This window comes from Raphanus sativus, chromosome 9 (assembly GCF_000801105.2).
Source record: "Raphanus sativus cultivar WK10039 chromosome 9, ASM80110v3, whole genome shotgun sequence".
Taxonomy (NCBI): domain Eukaryota; kingdom Viridiplantae; phylum Streptophyta; class Magnoliopsida; order Brassicales; family Brassicaceae; genus Raphanus; species Raphanus sativus.
This window is the reverse complement of record NC_079519.1, coordinates 23,852,741-23,875,626: the sequence shown is the minus strand read 5'-3', so window position 1 is coordinate 23,875,626 and position 22,886 is coordinate 23,852,741. Positions and strand designations below refer to the sequence as shown.

Genomic DNA, 22,886 nt, shown 5'->3' with positions numbered 1-22,886 from the left:
TAGATAAATTTTTAAAATTACTTAATATTCTTTTTCAATAATATAAAATTAAAAATTTTACTTCATCAATATTTAGTTATGTATTTTCTGTTTTAATTTTTTTTTTATTATTATTATTAGTGAATACTCCCTCCTTTTCACAAAATTATATATCCTATAGAAAAAAATTGTTTCAGAATGATATATTTTCTATATTTTTAATGTATATTTTATTAACTAATTGCAAATTTCAAAAAAAACAATTTCACTTATCGGATTTTTATTGACATAAAATTATGGAGAAAAAAAATCACAAAAATTTATGCAAATTTAATGTGTTTTATTAAAATGTGAGAAAAATATAGAATATGTAACATTTTGAAACAGAGAGAATATATTTTATTCATTAGAGATATAAATGATATTAATCACTCTAATTTTTAATGCGGAAACTCGAATTGCCAAAAAATTATCAAGTAAATAATAGTATACATGATACTGGCGGCTTGATGAATTTGGGTGGCGTGATGACATCTATTTACTCTATTTGTTTGTTGTTGTTCACTTTAACTTTAGGATCCATTTGCGTACTAGTTTTGGTTTGATTCTCATTCAGATATTTGAAGAACGTATTGCTACTAGTAGTCTTGTTGATTACCAATTTAAACGGTTAAAATATTGATTATTTTCTTATATATATATATATATATATATATATATATCTTTATATATTTTTTTTTTAATTGTGAAGGTGTCTATTTATTGTTAATCGCACTCTATATATAAAACTTCAACGTTCATTTATTTGCATTTCTAACAAACAGAAGAAAACTATACTCGGTGCTAATTTTCGATACTCAAAATAAGTAGTCTTGCATAGTCTTCAATCAAGCAAGATTTGAATGGCAACGATTTAGATTATTTTTGGCGAATATACCAATTAGATCTTTAAAAAGAAATATTTCATTCATGACCTAATCCTAACACGATCGATATATGTATAAACAAATTACATAAGACAAAAAAGGAGTTAACCCTCTCTTTTAGTCTTATTATTGCTTCACCAACAAAAGGTAATATTGCTGAGGAGCATTTCACAAGACCCAATAGGGCAACCCCAAGTAACCAATATTTTCTTATTTGTATTCTTCGATTAAGCTTAAGCAATACAGATAATAACTATAAAAAGTAAAATAAAAAAGAGTCTTGATAGGTGATAATATATATTAAGTACGTCCACTTAGGGCAAGATAACCCTTTGATAAGGGACCAAACAATTGAATTAGGTCTAGTTGACCTAAAATTAAGTTAGGTTATGTCATCTTTTTCTTCTAATTGGTTTGATATATATGTACCACACCCAAGAAGTTCTAGCATTAAAAAAAGCAAAAAAAAAAAGGTTCTAGCACAGTATCTAAAAATTAACGAAAATAAAAAATGTGAAAATTATGAGAGAGAATAGAAATGGAATCTGACTGTAGAATTTTTGACAAGTTTTTTAAAACTTCAAATGGTTAGCTGTCAAATTTTAATTGATTTTCTTTGATAAAAAAGAAAAGAAAATAATTATCAAAAAAATATTAAAATAATAACACTTTTTGGTTGAGATCTTCATTTTTGGTATGGTACCAATAAGGTTGCTCTAACTTGTTATATGCCAATATTATTAAATTAAAGGTATCGCTATCCCCTAGTCTATATTTGAGAAGTGATTTGCCACATGTCTTCTCAACAATCGTTTTCACACAAAAATTGTGACGTGGCTATTAAGATTGATGACATGTCATATGGTTAAATATGACATAGACAATTACATTTAATGCTTATATACATTTTTTAGAAATCTTTTTAGAATATGGAAATAACTCATATATTAAATTTAATATTGATTTATATTTTTTGTAAACTTTGTAGAAAATGGTAATAACTCATAAATCATCATTAAAATAAATATATTCAAATATTACATTTTAATTTCGAAATATTATATAGTTTTACTTTTATAATTATAAATTTTCATTATCTAAAATTTTCTAAATTTTCTGAATTTTTTTTTAAAAAAATAAGTCGTATTATTTAGTTTTAATTTTTGATAACTATACAATTTTATATTATTTTAGTAATTTTGTACAAGTTGATTTTATACATTTAACCAAATGAAATAAATAATTTTTTTTAATCTAAGATTATAACTTTATATATATACATATATATTCTTAAATATAATTTAAAATAAAAATATTTACTCTTAATTTTATGCTTAATTAATGATATTTATATTAATTATTGGTCAAAATAATAAAATATATAATATTAATAAATTACATTTTAAAATATAAAATTTAACTTTTAAAAAATTCATCACTACACATGGTGCAGGAAAACACATAGATTAATAAATGTGAAATGACTACTAAAATTGATGACATGTCTTATAGATTAATATGACATGGATTATATTTAATTTTAATTTATATTTTTGGTAAATTTTTTAAAATATGGTAATAACTCATATATTACATTTATTGTCGATTTATTTTTTTGGATTTTTTAAAAATATGGTAATAACTCAAAAATCATCATTAAAATAAACATATTCAATTATGACATTTCAAATTTTGAAATATCATTTAAATTAAAAATATTTCAAAATATATACATATTTTTATAAAATTATAAAAATTAAATCATAAAATCAAATTAAATCGTAAAATCATTAATTTATATATATCTATAGATTTTATAAATATTGTTTAATTTTAATTTTTGACAATTATGCAATTTTACATATTTATTCAATATATTTAATTAAAATAAATAGATAGAAAAATATACCTAAGATTATAATTTTAAATATATACATGCACATTCTTAAATATAATTCAAAATAAACAAAATTGTTTTTATCTTAATTTTAATGTTCAGTTAAATCAAATTTATATTAAAATATTGATAAAAAAGAAAATTATAATATTAATAAAAATTAAATATAATTTATATTTATCTATTAAAGATATTTTAAAAAAAATTTACTGCACATGGTGCAGGAAAACACCTAGTTTGTCAAAATAATGTACTACTTGCATATAGTATATTTGATATCACTTATAGTGCACGCAATAGTAAATTCAAGTCGAACTTCATTGCATGAAAGAAGAAAAAAAAAGACAAATAATTAAATTAGTTTCGTGATACGTGAATTAACCAAAAGGAATATGCGGAAAGCTTTATTTTTAGTTTAGGGCCATCCACTTTCATGTGGGTGTACTTGATGCGAAATCGTGTATATATGTAGTACGCATGCAATAAGCCAATAAACACAAATTAAATACGCACACGTATCTTTGATATCACTTTATTAGTGGCTTACATGCATGTTATAGTAATTTCAGTCCACTGATTTATTCATAGATCGTGTATGTGACTATGATAACACTGAATACAGGTGAAGTGAGGTAGTTAGGGTTTGATAAGTAAAACTCTTCGACTGTCATTTATATGTGCAAATTTTATGAATTGAAACTTCTTATAACTTGTGACATTAAATGTACCGTTATGTACGAAGGTATCAAACGTACCAGTGCGATGACCACTCCTTAACTTTATAATTAGGCCACTCCATATCCAAGTGGAAGAGAGTGATTAATAATATAAATAAATGGTTTTGAACAAAAAAAAAAATAATAATAAATGGTGTTAAATATATATATATATATATATATATATATATATAGATGAGGAATAATATTATTTCACCAATTAAAATGATTTCCAAGAACATCAAACATTGGCAACCCTTATATATGTAACGCCCCAAATTTCATTCCTCGGCAAATAAAACACAAACATTTCTTGACCAAAACACTCCTTCGTTCGATAGGATTTTGAGTCCAGGGTTTAAGGTTTAGGTTTTCTGCATAGTAGTATGGCATCAAACGTGGAAGCAGGGAAGCTAGAGTGGAGGATAAGTGTTGACAATAAGACAACAGAGAGACTAGTTCCTAAATCAGGACCTACTAAAAGGTTTTTTCTTTGGCTAAAGGCTTTGATATTGAAGGTGGTCATCGAGCCAATCACAAAGTTTATGAGGAAGACTTGGAGGATTGGGGCAGATGATCCGGCCAAAGTGGTTCACTGTCTGAAAGTAGGACTTGCACTTTCACTAGTCTGTATCTTCTATTACATGAGACCTTTGTATGATGGAGTTGGAGGAAATGCTATGTGGGCTATCATGACCGTTGTTGTCGTCTTCGAGTCCACTGTCGGTATGTAAACCAAACCCTAACTCAATGGTTTTCAACTTTCTTCTATCATGAGTGAAACTATATATGTTGACTTATATGTATATGTATCTCCTCCATGCACAACAGGAGCAACATTCTACAAATGTGTGAACAGAGTTGTAGCAACTATATTAGCAGGATCACTAGGCATTGCTGTTCACTGGGTTGCAACTCTATCAGGAAAAGCTGAGATTTTTGTGATCTCATTCTCTGTTTTTCTCTTTGGTAATTGTCCAAACCCTAAAAAATAATCTGTCTTTCTTCACTTGCAAGTAACCAAAAAAGCATTGTCCAAACCATAAACTTCCTTTTGTGGGTTTGATTCTTGCAGCTTTCGCAGCTACTTACTCACGGTTTGTGCCGTCATTTAAAGCCAGATTCGACTATGGAGCAGTGATCTTTATGCTCACATTTAGCCTTGTCTCAGTAGGCGGTTACCGAGTAGATAAGCTGATTGATATGGCTCAGCAAAGAGTATCAACTATAGCAATAGGAACATCTATCTGCATTGTCATTACTGTCTTCTTTTGTCCCATATGGGCAGGATCTCAGCTTCACCGCCTTGTTCAATGTAATTTTGTCAAACTTGCCGATTCATTAGATGGTAAGAAAAGGAGAAAAAGAAACTTGTTACACAACAAACCACATTTATCTATTTGAACTGATCATCGTTGAAACTGCAGGCTACGTAACAGAGTACTTCAAGAATAAAGACGTCTCAGCAAATGAGAATGAAGATGAAGATACTAACATGAAGTTGCAAGGATTCAAATGTGTAATGAACTCTAAGGGAACAGAAGAAGCCATGGTAACTTAACAGATTATCTTTGAGGGTAATGAAAAGGTAAACAGATTATCTCATGGCTCCTTTCTTAATCTCTTTAGGCGAATCTAGCCAGATGGGAACCTGCACATGGAAGCTTTAACTTCCGGCATCCATGGCAACAATATGTAAAGATAGGGGCTGCTATGAGGAGATGTGCTTATTGCCTTGAGAACCTTAGTATCTGCATGGACTATGAAACAGAGGTAAACCCTTTCACATGTGTTATCATAGTTTAGACGCTGTGAAACTAAAACTAGTGTCTTCTGCTTTCAACAGGTACAAGACCAGGTCAAAAAGCATTTCAGAGAAACTTGTATGAAACTAAGCGCATCTTCTTCAAAAATCTTGAGAGAATTAGCGGATATGATGAAGAACACTAGAAGATCATCAAAGATAGATTTCCTGGTGTTTGATATGAACTCAGCAGTACAAGAGCTTCAACAGACCTTAAAAACTGTTCCAATCCAAACCAACAAACCTGAAGTAGAAGTCCCATCTGATGAGGACAACAATGGAGACAGAACCATACTGATGAGCCTACATGAAGTCATTCCAGTTGCCACTTTGGTTTCCTTGTTAATCGAAAACGCAGCTAGGATTCAAACAACTGTGGAAGCAGTCGTTGAACTGGCAAATCTTGCAGATTTCAAACCAGACTCAAAAAAGAAAACCGGAGACAGCAACACTAAACAACCACCACTAAGTTCCTAAATCACTTTCAATTACACATCGAAAACTCAACAGGCAATGAAGATCTTAAACCAAGTTTTCATGTATATGAGTTTCCTTAGTGAGATCATGATGTATATAAGGCCAAAAAGCAAGTTATAGAACTAAATCGTGATAATGTTGGAAACCACAATAAAACCTAGAGAATCTTTACAGTTTCACAATAGAAAACAAGAGATGAGATCAAGGACGACAAATCAAGATCATAGCTAAAAACACTGGCCAGTCTTATGTACATGATAGAATCTATGTTCACCTGCAAATGCAAGAGCCATAAGCTTTTTCACCTTTTCTTGAGGGTTTTAATACCAAGGTTCAGAGCCAAATCCTCAACGGGAACCTTGATCACATCGGTTCTAACACCTATATCAGTAGCATACCTGCTCATACAATACATCCCAGCAGTGGCTGTCGCTACACCAACAGGATTTGAAATCAACAGCGTGAGAGGTGAAGAGAGGAGTGCAGCTAAAGGAGCGCCGAGAATGGAGCTGGCTTGACCGCTTCTCCCAACACCGTTCTTATCCAGAATGAGCAGTCCCGTCTTGCAGTAGAGAGCAAAGTCTTCGCAGTTGTTCTGGAAGATGTCGTAGTTACCAAACCCGTTCTGGAGAAGGTGCATTGCTCTGTGGACAACTGTTTGAAAGGGATCAGATGGAGCTGTAGTGCAAGTGCCACCGCGGACTCTAGTAAGGAACATCGATGAGCTGACTCCGTATTCGAAACGGTAGAGAGAGCCGTTCTTGAGGAAACAGTCAAGGCAAGAGAGAAGTACTCCACTGTTTGGTTGTTTGAATCCACAGTCAGGGTATGTAGGGCAAGGAGCTTCTGAAGAATCATTAACCTCTGAAACTGAAGAAGAAGAAGAAGAAGAGAGTGTGGGAGCTGCTTTCAAGGTTTGCTCAGGTTTGAAATGAACCACCTTACAACCACCAACAAACACACCTGCCAACAAGTTGAAATGTCAACAAAAGATTTGAAACAAGATGAAAACAAGAAAGGACCCTCTTGAAGATCAGTCTCATTCACAATCATAAAGTCAATAACTTCGGCTAGAGGAAACCCTAATGTGTGGAAAATTCACAAGCAAACAAGTTTGAATTGTCAACAAAAGCAATCAAAATCTATTTGCTATCACCATTGACTATGATAAAAGTCAATAACTTTGGCAAGAGGAAACCCTAATAACCACAAAATCGGAATCAATTTCACCAATTAGCAGACAAAAGATCTGTCACAATCATAAAAGTCAGTAACTTTGGCTAGAGGAAACCCTAATAACGGCAACATATATATCAATCGAGGATGATACATCATACCGTGGTGAGAATAGGCGAAGACGGCTCGGTAAGTGTAGATGTGATCACCAGGTTTAAGCTCGGCTCTCTCAACCTTATTCGTAATCAGACTCATTGCTTTCATCTCTACTTCGTCTCAGAGGTGAGGAGATTTTCTGACGTCAGCGGCGGAGATTATGTTTAGGTGTTCAAACTTGAGGTTGTTCAACTAACCTCTGTTACGGAATATTTTGACGGCGTTAACTTTTAGTGACTGACGAAACTGATGATGACTGCTGGCAGGGGTAATGTGGTAAAATGTAGCATGCGTGTTTAATCGCCCTACCCTAGCGAGGCTTTTGTAAAGACGACGTCGTGTGTTCATCTAGGATTCTTAAATTAATTTTGTATTGATTTTTTTTTCTTTGAGCAAATTAACAATTACTAATTAACAACATGAAGATAATGGTGACCAAGAAAAAACATGCAGATGATATGGCCAATGATTGTGCGGTTTAAACAACAAACTCATTAATGAATATGTCTATTTTGTTAGTCATAATGTTTCTAGTGACATAATGATACATGAAATCATTGTTTTTCTCTAACAATTTTAAAAGAAAATTTAAAACATTACACGTTACCTATGAAGATCTCATAACATTGGACTCTTACTGGGCTTGAAGAGTACGTTTTCACGGCCCAATAGTGGAATGGGGCTTGAGTCACACTCATTTGACTCATTGCCATCTAGTTTTGTTTTTGTTTGTTTGTCGAGACTCATTTGTTCTTGTTTGTCAACACCTAATTGCTTAATAATTTCCTGCCATTTACAGTTTTAAGTGACGTAATATGCATATAATAATCAAATTGTATAACAGTCTCAAAGGAATATTAACGGGTGGAGTATTTTTTAATCAATAAAAAAATGCATGCTAAAAACACTGTATCCTAGAAATTTTGAGACTGATTTTAAACTCTTTTAAAATAAGTTTTGTGTTTCAAATACAACTTTTTGGTTTTGTTAATATAAAATGTTAATTTTTTAAAATTTTAATATTGAATAAGGGTTATTTTTGATATTTTAAATTATTTTTAAATGTGTGGAAAAAGTATATCATTGTGGAATTTTAAAGTGATGTATTATTTGTGATAAATAAAAATGCAAAAGTGTGGTGGAGCTAGAGGAGAGGCAATTCAAAGAGGCAAGAAACTTCGAGGAACCTCACTTTTTTGTTGTAACCAATGATTATATTTATTTAAAATCGAATATGCTAACAATTAATATGCTGAACCAGGCCGCAGATCTTCAGACAGCACTCCCACTGACAGATGTTCGCAGAGAAAATAAATCCTCTTTAAAACAGTAAAGAACTTTTTTCCATTGGTTATTATTTATTTAAAGACTTAAATCGTTTGACTTTGGTCCTGTAATTAAGAAACCAGCATTAATTAAACACTTATGTGAAAGCAAAATGGAATACACGACTGAGCCGTACGGGAAAGGCAAAGTCAAGAACGTAATAACAGTTAAAAAGAAAGGGTACTATTGTAGTTTCAAAATAAGGAATGGTTAACGTTCCGTTTTCTTTTTGAACAACCGAATCCAAAGGGACCACGACACCCACTAATACGGATACCAAACCTTCCCTTTTCTTTCTGTAAAGCAAATAAAACCACAAGAGGAAGAAACTAATATATTCAAATATATCAGAACCAAGAAAGAAAGTCAGAGAGAGAAACCAAAGACTTGTCTACACCACTCTCTTGTCTTGTTTCCTTATTACTGGTACTTGCACGAATCCAAAACTTGAGAATAAAACTTCTGCTTTGTCTCCAAGCAAACTTTCGGTCAAAACCATATTATTTTATATTGAGTATAGAGTTTTCTCTGCTTCTTGAATTTTCAATGACCAAAGCTTTTTTTTAACTAAGGTGTTCCTCAAGTTTAGGTAAGACTACTCTGTTTGTTACATGCTCTGTCTCTTTCTCACTCTGTTTTTTTTTAGTTTTTAGGTTTGTTTATTCTTGATTCTTTACAGATCTTCTTCTGTTTTATAGAATGGACATTAAACCGTCATTACAATCTCTAAAGACATCAATTTTTAAATGCTGTTTGACTTAAATTTTGTTGCTTGCTTTGTAATTTTCTCCTCAGGGTTTAGGTAAGAGTACTCTGTTTTCACTTTCACTCAGTTCTCTGTTTTTTTGGTTTCTGGGTTTGTATTATTCTCCATTTCCTTTAACACATCTTCCATCAAACCGTCATTACAATCTCTAAAGACCGTGACTTTATCTGTTGTCCAACTAAAAATTTTGTTGCTTGGTTTGTAATTTTCTTTAGGGGTTTAGGTAAGAATACTCTGTTTTAACACGCTTTTGTCTATCTGTCACTTTCACTCAGTTCTCTGTTTATTTGGTTTCTGTGTTTGTATTAGTCTCCATTTTATACACATATAGTTTCTTCTGTTTTATAGAATGGACATCAAATCGTCATTACAATCTCTAAAGACCATGAATTTAACTGTTGTCTTACTAAAAGTTTGTTGCTTTGGTTTTGCAATTTTCTGCAGGGTATTGATATAACAGTAGTTTCGTTCCCAAGATTTTAGATCAATGGAGGAGGAGAAGAAGTCGTTCTCGGCGTGGTCGTGTTCCGTTGACCAATGTCTGAAAGAGTACAACACGACACTAGACAAGGGTTTAACCACCGAAGATGTCCAAACCCGCCGTCAGATACACGGTTACAACGAGCTAGCCAAGGAGAAAGGCAAACCCTTATGGCATCTTGTACTGGAACAGTTCGACGACACCCTCGTGAAGATCCTCCTCGGCGCAGCGTTCATCTCTTTCGTTTTAGCGTTTCTAGGAGAAGAGCACGGCTCAGGTCCAGGTTCAGGGTTCGAGGCCTTTGTCGAGCCGTTTGTGATCGTTTTGATTCTGATTCTAAACGCTGTGGTTGGTGTGTGGCAAGAGAGCAATGCCGAGAAAGCACTCGAGGCTCTTAAAGAGATGCAATGCGAATCCGCAAAGGTTATTAGAGACGGAGTCGTGTTGCCGAATCTCCCCGCTAGAGAGCTTGTTCCTGGAGACATAGTCGAGTTGCATGTTGGAGACAAAGTCCCTGCTGATATGAGAGTCTCCGGTTTGAAAACATCGACGCTGAGAGTCGAGCAAAGCTCCTTAACCGGAGAGGCAATGCCGGTTCTGAAAGGAGCTAACCTTGTGGTCATGGATGATTGCGAACTCCAAGGGAAAGAGAACATGGTGTTCGCAGGAACAACCGTTGTCAACGGAAGCTGCGTTAGCATTGTGACGAGCATCGGTATGGATACGGAGATAGGCAAGATCCAGAGACAGATTCATGAAGCCTCGTTGGAAGAGAGCGAGACTCCTTTGAAGAAGAAGCTAGACGAGTTCGGGAGTAGATTAACCACATCCATATGCGTAGTCTGTGTTCTCGTCTGGATCATCAACTACAAGAACTTTATCTCATGGGATGCTGCGGATGGTACTTACAAGTTCTCTTTCGAGAAATGCACTTACTACTTCAAAATCGCTGTGGCTCTCGCCGTGGCAGCGATTCCAGAGGGATTACCCGCCGTGATCACGACGTGTTTAGCCTTGGGGACGAGGAAAATGGCGCAGAAGAACGCGATCGTGAGGAAGCTTCCTAGCGTGGAGACGCTCGGCTGCACGACTGTGATATGTTCGGACAAGACAGGGACTTTGACAACGAACCAGATGTCTGCAACCGAGTTCTTCACTTTAGGCGGTAAACCGACGATAACTCGAGTGTTTTCGGTTGATGGTACGACTTATGATCCTAAAGATGGTGGGATTGTTGACTGGGGATGTTACAATATGGATGCTAACTTGCAAGCTGTTGCTGAGGTATGTTCGGTTTGTAATGACGCTGGAGTTTTCTACGAAGGGAAGCTGTTTAGAGCAACGGGTTTGCCTACGGAAGCTGCCTTGAAAGTTCTTGTTGAGAAGATGGGTGTTCCGGAGAAGATGAACGGTGAGAGTAGTATCCAGGAAGATGGAAACTTTTCAGACAATGGTAGCTCGGTGAAACTAGGTATGTCTCAATGTTTGATTGGTAAACGTTGTCTTGATTGTTTGTTGATTTTTTTTTTAAAACTACCATTTTTGCTGCACTAGCTTGCTGTGATTGGTGGAACAAAAGATCAAAAAGACTGGCGACATTGGAGTTTGATCGTGTCCGTAAGTCCATGAGTGTTATCGTGCGTGAACCAAATGGACAGAACCGCCTTCTCGTTAAGGTAAACACAATCACTTGTCTTTTTATCCTAAACTGAAAATCCGATCCGAACCATTATAGAAAATGTCTGATCCGAGCCATTATAAAAAGAATCCGAACGAAAGAGCGGGTTTGGACAAAATCTAAACCGAAATCCGAATTAAGATTCGAAAATATCTTAAATTATTTAAATATATTAATTTTTTATATATATATTAAGGTAATTTAGATATTTTATATTGGACGATTTCATACATTGGTTATAGTCTGATCCTAACCGCAACTAGAAGAAACCGACCAATAGATTAGTCAAACTCAATTTATAAGCTAAGTATTGTCAGGTTCAGGACCCGAAAATATTTAAATTAGTTACATATATTAACTTTTTATTATATATATTAAGGTAGTTTAGATATTTTATAGTATTTTGGACGATTTCTGATCCTAACCGAAACCGGAAGCTTGTATTAGTAAAAGTCAACTTATAAGCTTAGTCTCGAAAATCTGAAATCTAAATCTAATGGAACGACACACAAAACGCCCTAGTTGGTGTCTTAACTTGGAAACATTTTGTGAGCTTTCTCTTTCTTTTTTGCAGGGTGCAGCTGAGAGTATACTTGAGAGAAGTTCATACACGCAGCTTGCTGATGGATCTCTTGTCGCTTTAGATGAATCTAGCAGAGACGTGATCCTCAAGAAACATTCTGAAATGACTTCAAAAGGGTTAAGATGTTTAGGGTTAGCTTACAAAGACGAGCTTGGAGAGTTTTCGGATTACTCATCTGAAGCACACCCTTCACACAAGAAGCTTTTAGACCCTTCATCCTATTCCAACATCGAAACAAACTTAATCTTTGTTGGAGTTGTTGGTCTCAGAGACCCTCCGCGTGAAGAAGTTGGAAGAGCTATTGAAGACTGCAGAGAAGCTGGAATCAGAGTGATGGTGATCACTGGAGATAACAAATCAACAGCAGAAGCTATCTGCTGTGAGATTAGATTGTTCTCAGACAATGAGGATCTTTCTCAGAGTAGCTTCACAGGCAGAGAGTTCATGTCTCTTCCTGCTTCGAGGCGAGCTGAGATACTGTCAAAACCTGGAGGGAAAGTGTTTTCAAGAGCTGAGCCAAGGCATAAGCAAGAGATCGTAAGGATGCTTAAGGAAATGGGAGAGATCGTTGCCATGACAGGTGATGGTGTGAATGATGCTCCTGCTTTGAAACTAGCTGACATTGGTATCGCCATGGGAATTACTGGAACTGAGGTACTAATACTAACTTAACTTCACCATTCTTATCTTACTCATTAAGGTACTTTTTTTTTTTAATTACTAGGTGGTTTTATGCCCGTAGACCCTTATATTCAGCTAGGGTGCATATTATGGTATTTACTCCCTCCGTTTCATATTGTAATTAGTTTTAGCAAAAAAGAATTATTTCATAATGTAAATAGTTTTAACATTTCAAGGCAACTTTATATTTATTGAATAGTGTGTGACCAATTCAATAATGTTAGCTATTTTATTATTGGTTGAAATAATACATTAAATGATACTTTTTAACAAATGATTACTTTTCTTAATATTACTTTTAGCTAAAACTACTTACAATTTAGAACAGAGGGAGTACTATTTACTAGGCTTGTAGGTTGGTTAGTTCCGGTTATTCAGTTCGGGTAAGTCCGTTTCGACATAAATCTTACCAAATAAACCTGAAATAAGGTTCGGGTTCGGTATTCGGTTAATTCAAAATCCTTTTTTTGTTTAGATTTTGGTTTCATTTTTCTAAAAAATTGGATAAATTTGGTTATTTTGGTTAAATTTGGTTAATTCGGTTTGAAATTTGGTTAGTTCGCTTGGATTTTTGGTATGGTTTGGTTATAATTTTTAAATAAAACTAAAATAACTGATTGCCGAAATCGAACCGAACCAAAAACCAATCTTTTAAAAAATTACCAAATAGAACGGAACTCCTAACTGAAATAACCGAAAATCTTGGTTCGGTTCTGCGGTTTGGTTCGACAAAAATTCAGGCCTAGTATTTACTGTATAGTGTATACTGTCGAACAATTTCAGGTTGCGAAAGAAGCTTCAGATATGGTTCTTGCAGATGATAACTTCAGTACTATTGTCTCAGCTGTAGCTGAGGGTCGGTCCATTTACAACAACATGAAAGCTTTTATCAGGTACATAAAAGGGTCTTGCATAGTATCTTATCATACCTTTCTTCCTCCGCAAGTAACTGATCTTGTGGTAAATAAATGATTTTTCATTTCAAGGTATATGATATCATCCAACGTTGGAGAAGTCATCTCCATCTTCCTAACCGCTGCATTGGGGATACCGGAATGCATGATACCGGTTCAGCTTCTTTGGGTCAACCTTGTAACCGATGGTCCTCCAGCTACAGCCTTAGGCTTCAATCCAGCTGATATTGACATCATGAAGAAACCACCGCGCAAAAGTGATGACTGTCTCATTGATTCATGGGTTCTTATTCGATATCTTGTGATTGGTTCTTACGTTGGAGTAGCTACCGTCGGCATCTTTGTCTTGTGGTACACGCAAGCTTCTTTCCTCGGGGTTAGTTTGATCACAGATGGGCATACATTGGTTAGCTTCACTCAGCTTCAGACTTGGTCTGAATGCTCTTCGTGGGGAACTAACTTCACTGCCTCTCCTTACACAATCGCTGGTGGGTTTAAGACAGTTGCGTTTGAGGACAACCCTTGTGATTACTTCACTCTAGGGAAAGTGAAGCCGATGACTCTGTCTCTCTCTGTTCTTGTGGCGATTGAGATGTTTAACTCGTTGAACGCTTTGTCTGAAGACAACAGTCTCTTGAAGATGCCACCGTGGAGAAACCCTTGGCTTCTTGTGGCTATGACCGTCTCCTTTGGGCTCCACTGTGTTATCCTCTATGTTCCTTTCTTAGCTAATGTGTTTGGGATTGTGCCTTTGAGTTTCAGGGAATGGCTTGTGGTTATTCTTGTTTCTTTCCCTGTGATACTTATCGATGAAGGTCTTAAGTTCATTGGAAGATGGAGAAGACAAAGAATCAAGAACAAGATCAAGACAATGTAAAAGTCTGATTAAACACACAAGACAGTAACTTTTATATTTATTATTCTTTTCTGAAGACTCTGTATTTGATGTAATCTCTATTACATTACAATCTTTAGTTTGTTGAACAAGTAACCCTGACAAGTTTTGTCGTACTGATAACATCTAGTTCATTACAGATTCTCTCAGACTCCATCAAATAAAATCTCTGCACAACTAAATTTTGATCTTCGCTTTTTCAATAAAAATATTTTCTAATCAAAAATTGGGCCAAAAATAATTTTAATTTCTAGGTTTTTTATCCTTATCAAGATCTTTTTTAATTCAAAAATGTGTTCAAGTTTTAAATATTTGTATCAAATTTTATATTTATACTCCTTACATTTTTTTTTAAATTGAAACAAATTAGAATTCAAAAAATTTTACGTCGTTTAGAGGACAAAATAGTTTCAGGGTATTAAGTACTATTTTTTAAATTTTGATATATTTATTTTTATGTTATAAAAATAATTATTTGTGTACTTAGTTTTATTCATTGATTTCATACCAATCCGGATCCACAACTGACCGGTAAATTCAGTGAGCCAAATATAATCTGATTTAAATTTAATGAAAATACATCAATTAAAATTTCACTTTTCGGTAAAAATCTAAAAAAAACACCACTGGATCCGACACCTGTGACCTAGTAAAAACCTCAAAGAAATCTGATAATATTTTTTAATATTACTTTTTGATGATATTTTCATATATTAGAGAAAATTATATATCTGTTATATGTTTATGGTTTAGAGTATAGGATAGTATAAATATTAACACTAAGTATAGTATGGGTTAGTGTCATAGCACCTGGTATTCCAACATTGGTTCAGAACATTTTCTCTATCCCTTCTTACCCTGAAATTCTAAAATATAATAGTAAACATAACTTGATCAAAAAAAAAATAGTATACATAACAAATGTAGTATGTCCAAACAAATTCAATATTATAATATTTGCTAATACATAACAACTTTGATTAAGAACATGTATAAAAAGGAATCAATATTTTATGAACTAATACATGTTTCAATATAACATTTTATTTATATGTTTTGACGTGCGTAAGACGAAAATCATAGTATATGTATGTATCATATAAAAGTGCATAACGCACTGTTAAAGGTCCACAATATTATCAAACGTAGTTTCCTTTTTGATACTTATAATATAGTGTAAAAAATATTAGGCGAATAATGGTAATACCCAAATCGAATAATAGTCATCCATCTACAGAAATTGGATATTTGTTTGTTTAGCTTACCACAAATAACCTATATTTAATAATGATTAGTTATTAATATTACCTAGAGCTTGACCCGTGCGTCCGCACGGATTGTTATTTTTATTTTTATATAAATGAATATTATTTAAATGTTTGTTGGTTATATTTTAAACATTTATCATATTTTAAATATTTTATAAATACAACAGCCAAATAGTTTACGTGCTATAGAAAATAGTGATCCGTGCCCGCTACTAAACTTTTGACAAAATATTGACCTATTGATATGTTTGAATAATATTTATTTTAACATGAAATTATTTTTCAAATGTAATAAGAATTTAAAAATTTTGATCAGACTTGGATAATAGATACGTTAGAAAAAGAATATTTGGTTATAAACATTAAACATTGTTTTATAAAGATATTTAAATTTTCTTGTTGAAAATAATTAATAGTAAATTAAATGATTAAAAACGTATATGTTAGAAATTTTTGAAATATATATAATCTTAGGTGAGATTATATTATATTAAAAATAATTTACACTTACAAATATTTCATATTGTTCTATAAGTTGTTTAAAGATATTTAAATCTTAACATATATAAATTTTATTGTTCAAAAATAATTAATGGTAAGTTAAACATATATTTTAGGAATATTCATAATATTGTTGTTTAATATCGAATTTAAACTGATTTTTGTTCAAAATAATTAATGGTAACATTATCCAAGTTTAATATAGTTAAATCAATTTTAAATTTGAAATGTCCCTAAAAATTAGCTAATTTGTTTAAAGAAATATATTAAATACGAAAATTAAGTTAAATTTGATTTAGTAAATAGTTTAATAAATAGGAAAAGACATTCTTTAAATATATGTTCATTTAATTACTTCAGTGGCATGTCATTGTAAATAAGTTGGAAAACTTAGGGATATTTTATATTTGTACTTCAGTTTTAATAGATTAGATGTGTTACTTACAGAGATTATAGTTTTTTTCAAGAGTGAACTGGCTGAAAACATAAGAAAATGTAGTAATTAGGAGAAATACCTAAATATTGTAGGGAAAGAATGATGAAGGAGGAAAAAAAACTTAGGGGTAAACAAGGTAGAGAGTGCAAATATGGTAAAAGTTGTACGCATTGAATGAAAATATTCCTTTTTCAAATAATATACTAGAACTAAATTGGATCCAGTTTTTGCTTCTATTTTAATAGTATTGATTGATAGTTAGATTTTAGGTCTTTGAAGTAAGAAATTTAAATTTTATTTGGGTATTTATAAATTTGGTTCAATTTCAACGGTTCTATACGGTGTACAAACTATCATTAAAAGATAAAAAAGAAACACATGTATTTTCAAGGTGTTTACAGTATTTTCTTGTAGTTTTGATTTTTGGTTTTTAGAAAATTTAGTTTTCAACCATTCAAGCTTTCGAGAAAATAGATTTCCTACAATTGTATGGAAACTGGTTTTCAACACTTTTTAAAATTATATATAAAGCCAAAACCACTTATGTTATGTTTTTGAACAAAAGTTACCTTAGTTTTCCAACTTTTATTTTCCCCTTGCTATTTTATCAGCTTTTAACAATATATTTGCTTTTAGATATTTTAATATTAACAGAAATTTTATGTGACCCTCTTTTATTTATGGTTTACAAAATTAAATTGTTTTATAGTGTTAAACTCTAATATTCCATAAAATTTATAGATTGCTTATTCTCGTGATAAATAATCTATATATTTATTATCTTGACCAATAGTAAAAACAATTCGAAATAAATTTAGTCATCAAAATGTAATTTCTTATTAGAATCATTATACGAATAATTTATTACGATTAATAAAATATATATTAAATGAATATGTATTTTGCAAATATAAAGTGATAGATATAGTATTTCTTAATTAGCCTTATAAATTAAATGAAATGTATTATAGTTATATTAATTTAACTTATTAATTTCAAACATGTAAATAAAAAACTTATGATTAAAACATAAAAAGTTTTATTAATAATAATATTATATGTTCAGCTCACAAAAAAGAAAAAAAAATTACCATTTAGTTATTAAAGGATCTAAATTTCTAATGTTCTGGATCAAATTTCTGCATTTATATGAACATGCAATAGTTTTATTTTGTATTTGCATTCTTTTTGTTTTGAAATAATTTCATTAAATAATTTTATGTGTGTTTTTATGACACCATTTTATATTTTATTATATTTAGAATAAACATTCTACTATTAACAATATTTTTATTTTATTAATTTTGAAAGCATAAAGCAAAACCAAAATTTAAGATAATCACATATTTTGTAAAAAACTAAAATCTACTGAAAATCAAAAACCAAAAACTAATAAACTAAAATTTACAAACTAAAATCCATAAAACTAAAGCTAAAATCCAAAGACCATTCGGAGTTTGGCTTGTAGAGTCTTAATTAATATGTTTATGTTGATGAAAAAAATAAAAAACCATCCAAACAATCATCACCCAAATTCTCAAAATTCATAAATAAATTAATATACAACATATAATTTAAAGAGTGTATGACAATTAAATATCTAAAATTAACATGAAAATTAGCTTGATTTGGATATAATTAAGTGAAGAATGGATAGGTATTTCGGATATTTTAACTATTATATTTTGACTGTTTTGAATATTTTCAATTATTTTAGATCATTCGATATACCTTTTAAAATTTTGATTTTTTCAGATATTAACTCTTAAAAATAAATAATATATTTAAAATATAATTGTTATTCAGTTCTTTTCGGGTATCTTAAATATTTCTGGTCAATTGAATTTGGTTCTTAAAATATTAAAGTTTTGGATTTGTTCAAATATTTTACCAGTTTCAGTTTTCAAATATTTTAAAAATATTATTTAATATATATTAAATATTATTGAGTCACTTATAAATAAGTATTTATATTTACTCGTCACATTATATCAAAAAATGCAAAAGTTATATGAAAATATGAGAATAATTTTTATTTGAAACAAAGAAACATCTTAAGATATAAGTGAAAAAAATCCTGAAATGTTGACAGTTGACATTTTCCTACTTATATTATTAAAGAGAGAGAGAGACTGAGAGAGTAAAACTTGGTACAATTTTGTTAGGGACCATCTGTAAAATTGTAGGTGTGGATTTAAGAAGGTGCTATTGCATTGTCCGTATTTTCCATGAGACATAAAGAGCGCATTTATAACTCATATTGGTTGTTCAATGTAGTAGATCATCCTTAACCATCTCTAATGTATTTTATTATTTTTATTTTAAAAGATATATATATATATATATATATACATGAAATTTATTTTAATATATTTTTCTAAAATATATTTTAAAAAAAATATTGAGTAAAATAGATTGCTATTTCTTCTTTTAAATATAGAGCAAAAATAACAATTAATTTTTACAAAAATAGATATCAGTTTATTAGTTATGACTGTAGAATAACCATGAGTCAGAAATGCTCTTAGACATATATAATAGTTTCTCTGTTTCACCAAGAATGTCGTTTTGATGTTTTTCACATATATTAAAAAAATAATTGAAATGAATTTTTGTTTTCATTAATTATAATTATATTATCATATTATTTGAGGTAGATACAGTTTATTATGATCAATAAAGTTTGCAATTAATATCAAACTTTCAAGATAAAGTACTTATAAGTTGTACCATTAAATTTTTTAATATAAATGACACTTTTTGTAACAAGAAAAAAAATTAAAATGACATTTTTGTGAAATAGAGGAAGTACAATTTTTTTTGCCATATGAATTCTATTTATAAATATTTTAAACGAAAACGAAATTAGACTTAAAGTGATTCTCCTTCTATTTTGTAAAGAATATTGTCATATAAAAATTATTTCAAAAGATACATTTTATTAGATAATAAGAATAAATTGTAAATTTTAAAATAACTTCTTGTATTATATGAATTTATATTAGTTTAATATCATCAAAATAGTAATTATAAATAATATACTTATAATCTAAATTTAATATATGTAAAACATAAAATCTATAAATATTTTAGAAACATATAAAATATACAAAATTTCTTATTATGTTACTAATCCTCTATATAAGCAAATTTTAGTTAACGCACTATGCATAGTAGTAGTAATCACCTTTGTCAACCACTTGAATTATTATTTTTTAAAGCTGGTTCTTACTCCATAAAAAGAAACAATGTATTACTTCGAATTAAATACTGCACAAAAGAAACAATGGTTAAAAACAAATTGTGATATTTTGTAGTATCTAGCTAAACTAAAGTTATTGGGAACATCTATGGTCAATAGCGTGATGTTCCAAGTGAAAAATACCCCATGCCATAAAGAAACAAGAGCAATGTCTTAGCATTGACCTTTTCCACTAAAACTTCCAATTAGCTAAGACCTGATTTTACATATCATAATATATCTACGCGCATATAATCATTGTGAATAATTACGAAACTATCATTTATATACACCTTACAGCGAAGGGTATTTAATTTTGATTAAAATGTATTGAGGAAACCAAAGGCAAAATAAACTGTATATGCTTCTCAGCTGTATATCACTGTTTAAGACTGGAGTGTATTTGTATTATGCAAATTAATAAATTGAAACGTTCATAATTGAGGAAGTGGGAACTTGCCAAGGTACCTACACAACTATTCTCAATTGATATAACTAACTATTTCTGACGACTTTCTCTTGCCTCTCTTATGATCTCTCAATTGAATATCCAAAACTTTGTGGAAGCACCGTGGTCCAGTGGTCAAGGTTTAAAAAGCTTCTACACCTAAGTCTGGGGTTCGAATCTCAGGCGACGCAATTTTCTACACCAGGAGGTCTGGGTTTCAATTCCCGGAGAAGGCGAATTATGCAGAATATTGGAGACAAGTCTTACAAAGGATCTTCAGCATGGCGCAAGTAATACCGTCAAGAATGGATCTCATAGGGCAGCTCAGGATGATGCAGTCAGATATGAATTCTTATAAGACAGATAGAATGGTCAACTGTAATATCGTCTATGTAATGTTTCTTGTTGTTTTTAATAGCATAATAAACCCGACAAAAAAAAGAATATCCAAAACTTCCAATTGAAACCTATAGATCTGTATTCTACACTTAATTACATCGACATTCAAAAATAAATAAATAAAGTATTTCATATTAAAAAAATTACAAAAGGCAAGCTAGGGTTTTAGAATGACACGGTGTTTCAGATCTTCTTAAAAGCACATCTCCTCCTCATCATTCTCTCATCATTAGGAACACCATCATTCAGCACCATCTATTTCTATCTCTACTATCACTTTCTCTCCCCATAAATATACAGAAGTCTCTACGATTTAATTGTTACGGTGATTATGAAAAGGCTATTGCCGTTGAGGGGAATGTTGTTTGGATCGAGGATACCATCATATGATACGATGCTAGCAAATGTGCATATATGGAATCGTCGGACCAGGCTTCATTCCCCTCAACACGTTATTGCCTTCAATCACCAGAAACTACAAAACCTAATAATTCTCGTTTCGTATCTGTCTTTAAGATAATCGTCTTAACACTATTTTTTCTTTTGGGTCTCTATATTTTCATCCTTTCGATGGTTACTTGTTTAATGTCTTACACTGTGTTTCTGTTGATACATAATAAATATGTTTATATACTCAGTACTCACCAAAAAATGTCCAGTTACAAAATGTGATCCTTTTAAGAATTTCTTTTTCACATGATAATCTCATTAAAACATATACATTGGCAATGTGCATTTATCAGGTTCAACACTTGAATGACCGCTTTTCTTAGTGAGCAAATTTGCTGAGCAGCTCATAAATAATGCATGGAGATAGTGAATTAGGTGAAAAGGCTGTAGGTCTCACCGAAGAGTTTATGTGGGTTTAGAGAAAATCACATGTTAGCCAAAAATTAATTTATTTTATGTTGCTCATTTAATACAAAAGTCATGTTATAATATCTCTAGTCAAATTCAAAAAAAAAATCTCTAGTCGATTTCTTAATTATAAATAAATAAAATAACACATTTTTATGTCAAAATATGCAACTCTTTATATTAAAATATGCGACTATTTAAATTGAAAAGATATGATTATTAAAGGATTTTAAAAATCTATAAATAGTCCATATCCACATTTTTCTGAAAGAGTTGTGAAGAATTTTTTAGCAAAAACAAAAAAAAAAGAGTTGTGAAGAATATCACATCCTTTGTTTATGACCTGACTAACTTTTTAAAATTGCATAATTTACTACTCATACATTTCCAGTTCGATTTGTTGTAAAAATCCTACGGTTGCAACTTTTTATTATTGTTATATATACGTATTTTACTAACTTTTTAAAAATTTCATAATTTACTACTCATACATTTCCAGTTCGATTTGTTGTAAAAATCCTACGGTTGCAACTTTTATTATTGTTATATATACGTATTTATTTCTAACCGTTTAACTTTTTAAACGTTGCATATGTTAACACCCGTACCTTTTCAATTCTATTTAAATACTTTTGAGTCAACATTTTATACATAAAAATATAATGCTCGATGTATCACACATGTACGTGATCAAGGAGTTGTCTCCTCCACTGTTATGAATTTCACTGATCATATAGTATCAAGTAGCGCAAGATTTTTTTAGGAGTAAGGAGTTTTTCTGATAAATGTTCCTAAAACTAAATTACTTTCAGTTGCAATCGTGTCGCTTTGATTGGTTACTGAAAGTTTGCATGTGACTGACTACAGCTAGCTAATGTAATGTGGCTATTATGTGAAGTGAATTGTATAGATAAGTTCTTGACTCAATGAACTATGAGGAAAAATAGTTGAGATTGAAGAGTCTTTTGTTTTTGATTTGTCACTTTTTTTTTGGACAACGATTTGTCACTTTATGTCACAAGCTTTCCAAGTATTTATTGAGATGTGACATCTTCTCGCAATAACTTAATCACGACTTCCTGCACAGACATAAATGCCCATGTGCTAATATTGGATGTTGGTCTGAACCAAAACTTTTATGTTGCTCATCGGGTAATGTAAATATCAGGTTTTTTAGGTTTTGGAAAAAGTAAGAAAAGGATAAGCTCTGATTCAGTTATACACTCTAGATTATTTGGGTACAATCGTTTTGCTTTAATTACAACTTACAAGTCATGACT

The 22,886-nt window shown here is 31.2% G+C and overlaps 3 protein-coding genes across 3 annotated transcripts; 2 read left to right on the top strand and 1 right to left on the bottom strand.

Moving 5' to 3' along the window:
- Positions 1-3,795: 3,795 nt before the first annotated feature.
- Positions 3,796-5,808, top strand: LOC108824387 (aluminum-activated malate transporter 10). The gene is made up of 6 exons (XM_018597806.2): positions 3,796-4,244; positions 4,350-4,487; positions 4,594-4,866; positions 4,946-5,070; positions 5,148-5,291; positions 5,365-5,808. Exons 1-6 carry the CDS (start codon positions 3,905-3,907, stop codon positions 5,797-5,799), a joined length of 1,455 nt encoding a protein of 484 aa, XP_018453308.1. The 5' UTR covers positions 3,796-3,904; the 3' UTR covers positions 5,800-5,808.
- Positions 5,809-5,896: 88 nt separating this feature from the next.
- On the bottom strand, positions 5,897-7,365 carry LOC108824388 (protein LEAD-SENSITIVE 1). Its single transcript, XM_018597807.2, has 2 exons — positions 7,137-7,365; positions 5,897-6,762 (listed from the first exon to the last, which is right to left on the bottom strand). Exons 1-2 carry the CDS (start codon positions 7,237-7,239, stop codon positions 6,101-6,103), a joined length of 765 nt encoding a protein of 254 aa, XP_018453309.1. The 5' UTR covers positions 7,240-7,365; the 3' UTR covers positions 5,897-6,100.
- Positions 7,366-8,807: 1,442 nt separating this feature from the next.
- LOC108828102 (calcium-transporting ATPase 2, endoplasmic reticulum-type) lies at positions 8,808-14,598 on the top strand. The gene is made up of 6 exons (XM_018601669.2): positions 8,808-9,046; positions 9,668-11,175; positions 11,259-11,380; positions 11,957-12,619; positions 13,430-13,539; positions 13,633-14,598. The coding sequence occupies exons 2-6, from the start codon at positions 9,711-9,713 to the stop codon at positions 14,435-14,437; spliced, it is 3,165 nt and encodes a 1,054-aa protein (XP_018457171.2). The 5' UTR covers positions 8,808-9,046; positions 9,668-9,710; the 3' UTR covers positions 14,438-14,598.
- The last annotated feature ends 8,288 nt before the right edge of the window (positions 14,599-22,886 follow it).

What these genes read in the sequence shown, in the direction of transcription:
- LOC108824387 (XM_018597806.2), top strand. Translation starts at nt 3,905, where the DNA reads ATGGCATCAAACGTGGAAGCAGGGAAGCTAGAGTGGAGGATAAGTGTT. An exon ending in ATTCTCTGTTTTTCTCTTTG is followed by an intron (nt 4,488 to 4,593) that starts GTAATTGTCCAA and finishes TGATTCTTGCAG; the next exon opens with CTTTCGCAGCTACTTACTCA. An exon ending in GCATGGACTATGAAACAGAG is followed by an intron (nt 5,292 to 5,364) that starts GTAAACCCTTTC and finishes TGCTTTCAACAG; the next exon opens with GTACAAGACCAGGTCAAAAA.
- LOC108824388 (XM_018597807.2), bottom strand. Translation starts at nt 7,239, where the DNA reads ATGAAAGCAATGAGTCTGATTACGAATAAGGTTGAGAGAGCCGAGCTT. An exon ending in CTTCGCCTATTCTCACCACG is followed by an intron (nt 6,763 to 7,136) that starts GTATGATGTATC and finishes ACTTGTTGGCAG; the next exon opens with GTGTGTTTGTTGGTGGTTGT.
- LOC108828102 (XM_018601669.2), top strand. Translation starts at nt 9,711, where the DNA reads ATGGAGGAGGAGAAGAAGTCGTTCTCGGCGTGGTCGTGTTCCGTTGAC. An exon ending in TGGGAATTACTGGAACTGAG is followed by an intron (nt 12,620 to 13,429) that starts GTACTAATACTA and finishes GAACAATTTCAG; the next exon opens with GTTGCGAAAGAAGCTTCAGA. An exon ending in AACATGAAAGCTTTTATCAG is followed by an intron (nt 13,540 to 13,632) that starts GTACATAAAAGG and finishes TTTCATTTCAAG; the next exon opens with GTATATGATATCATCCAACG.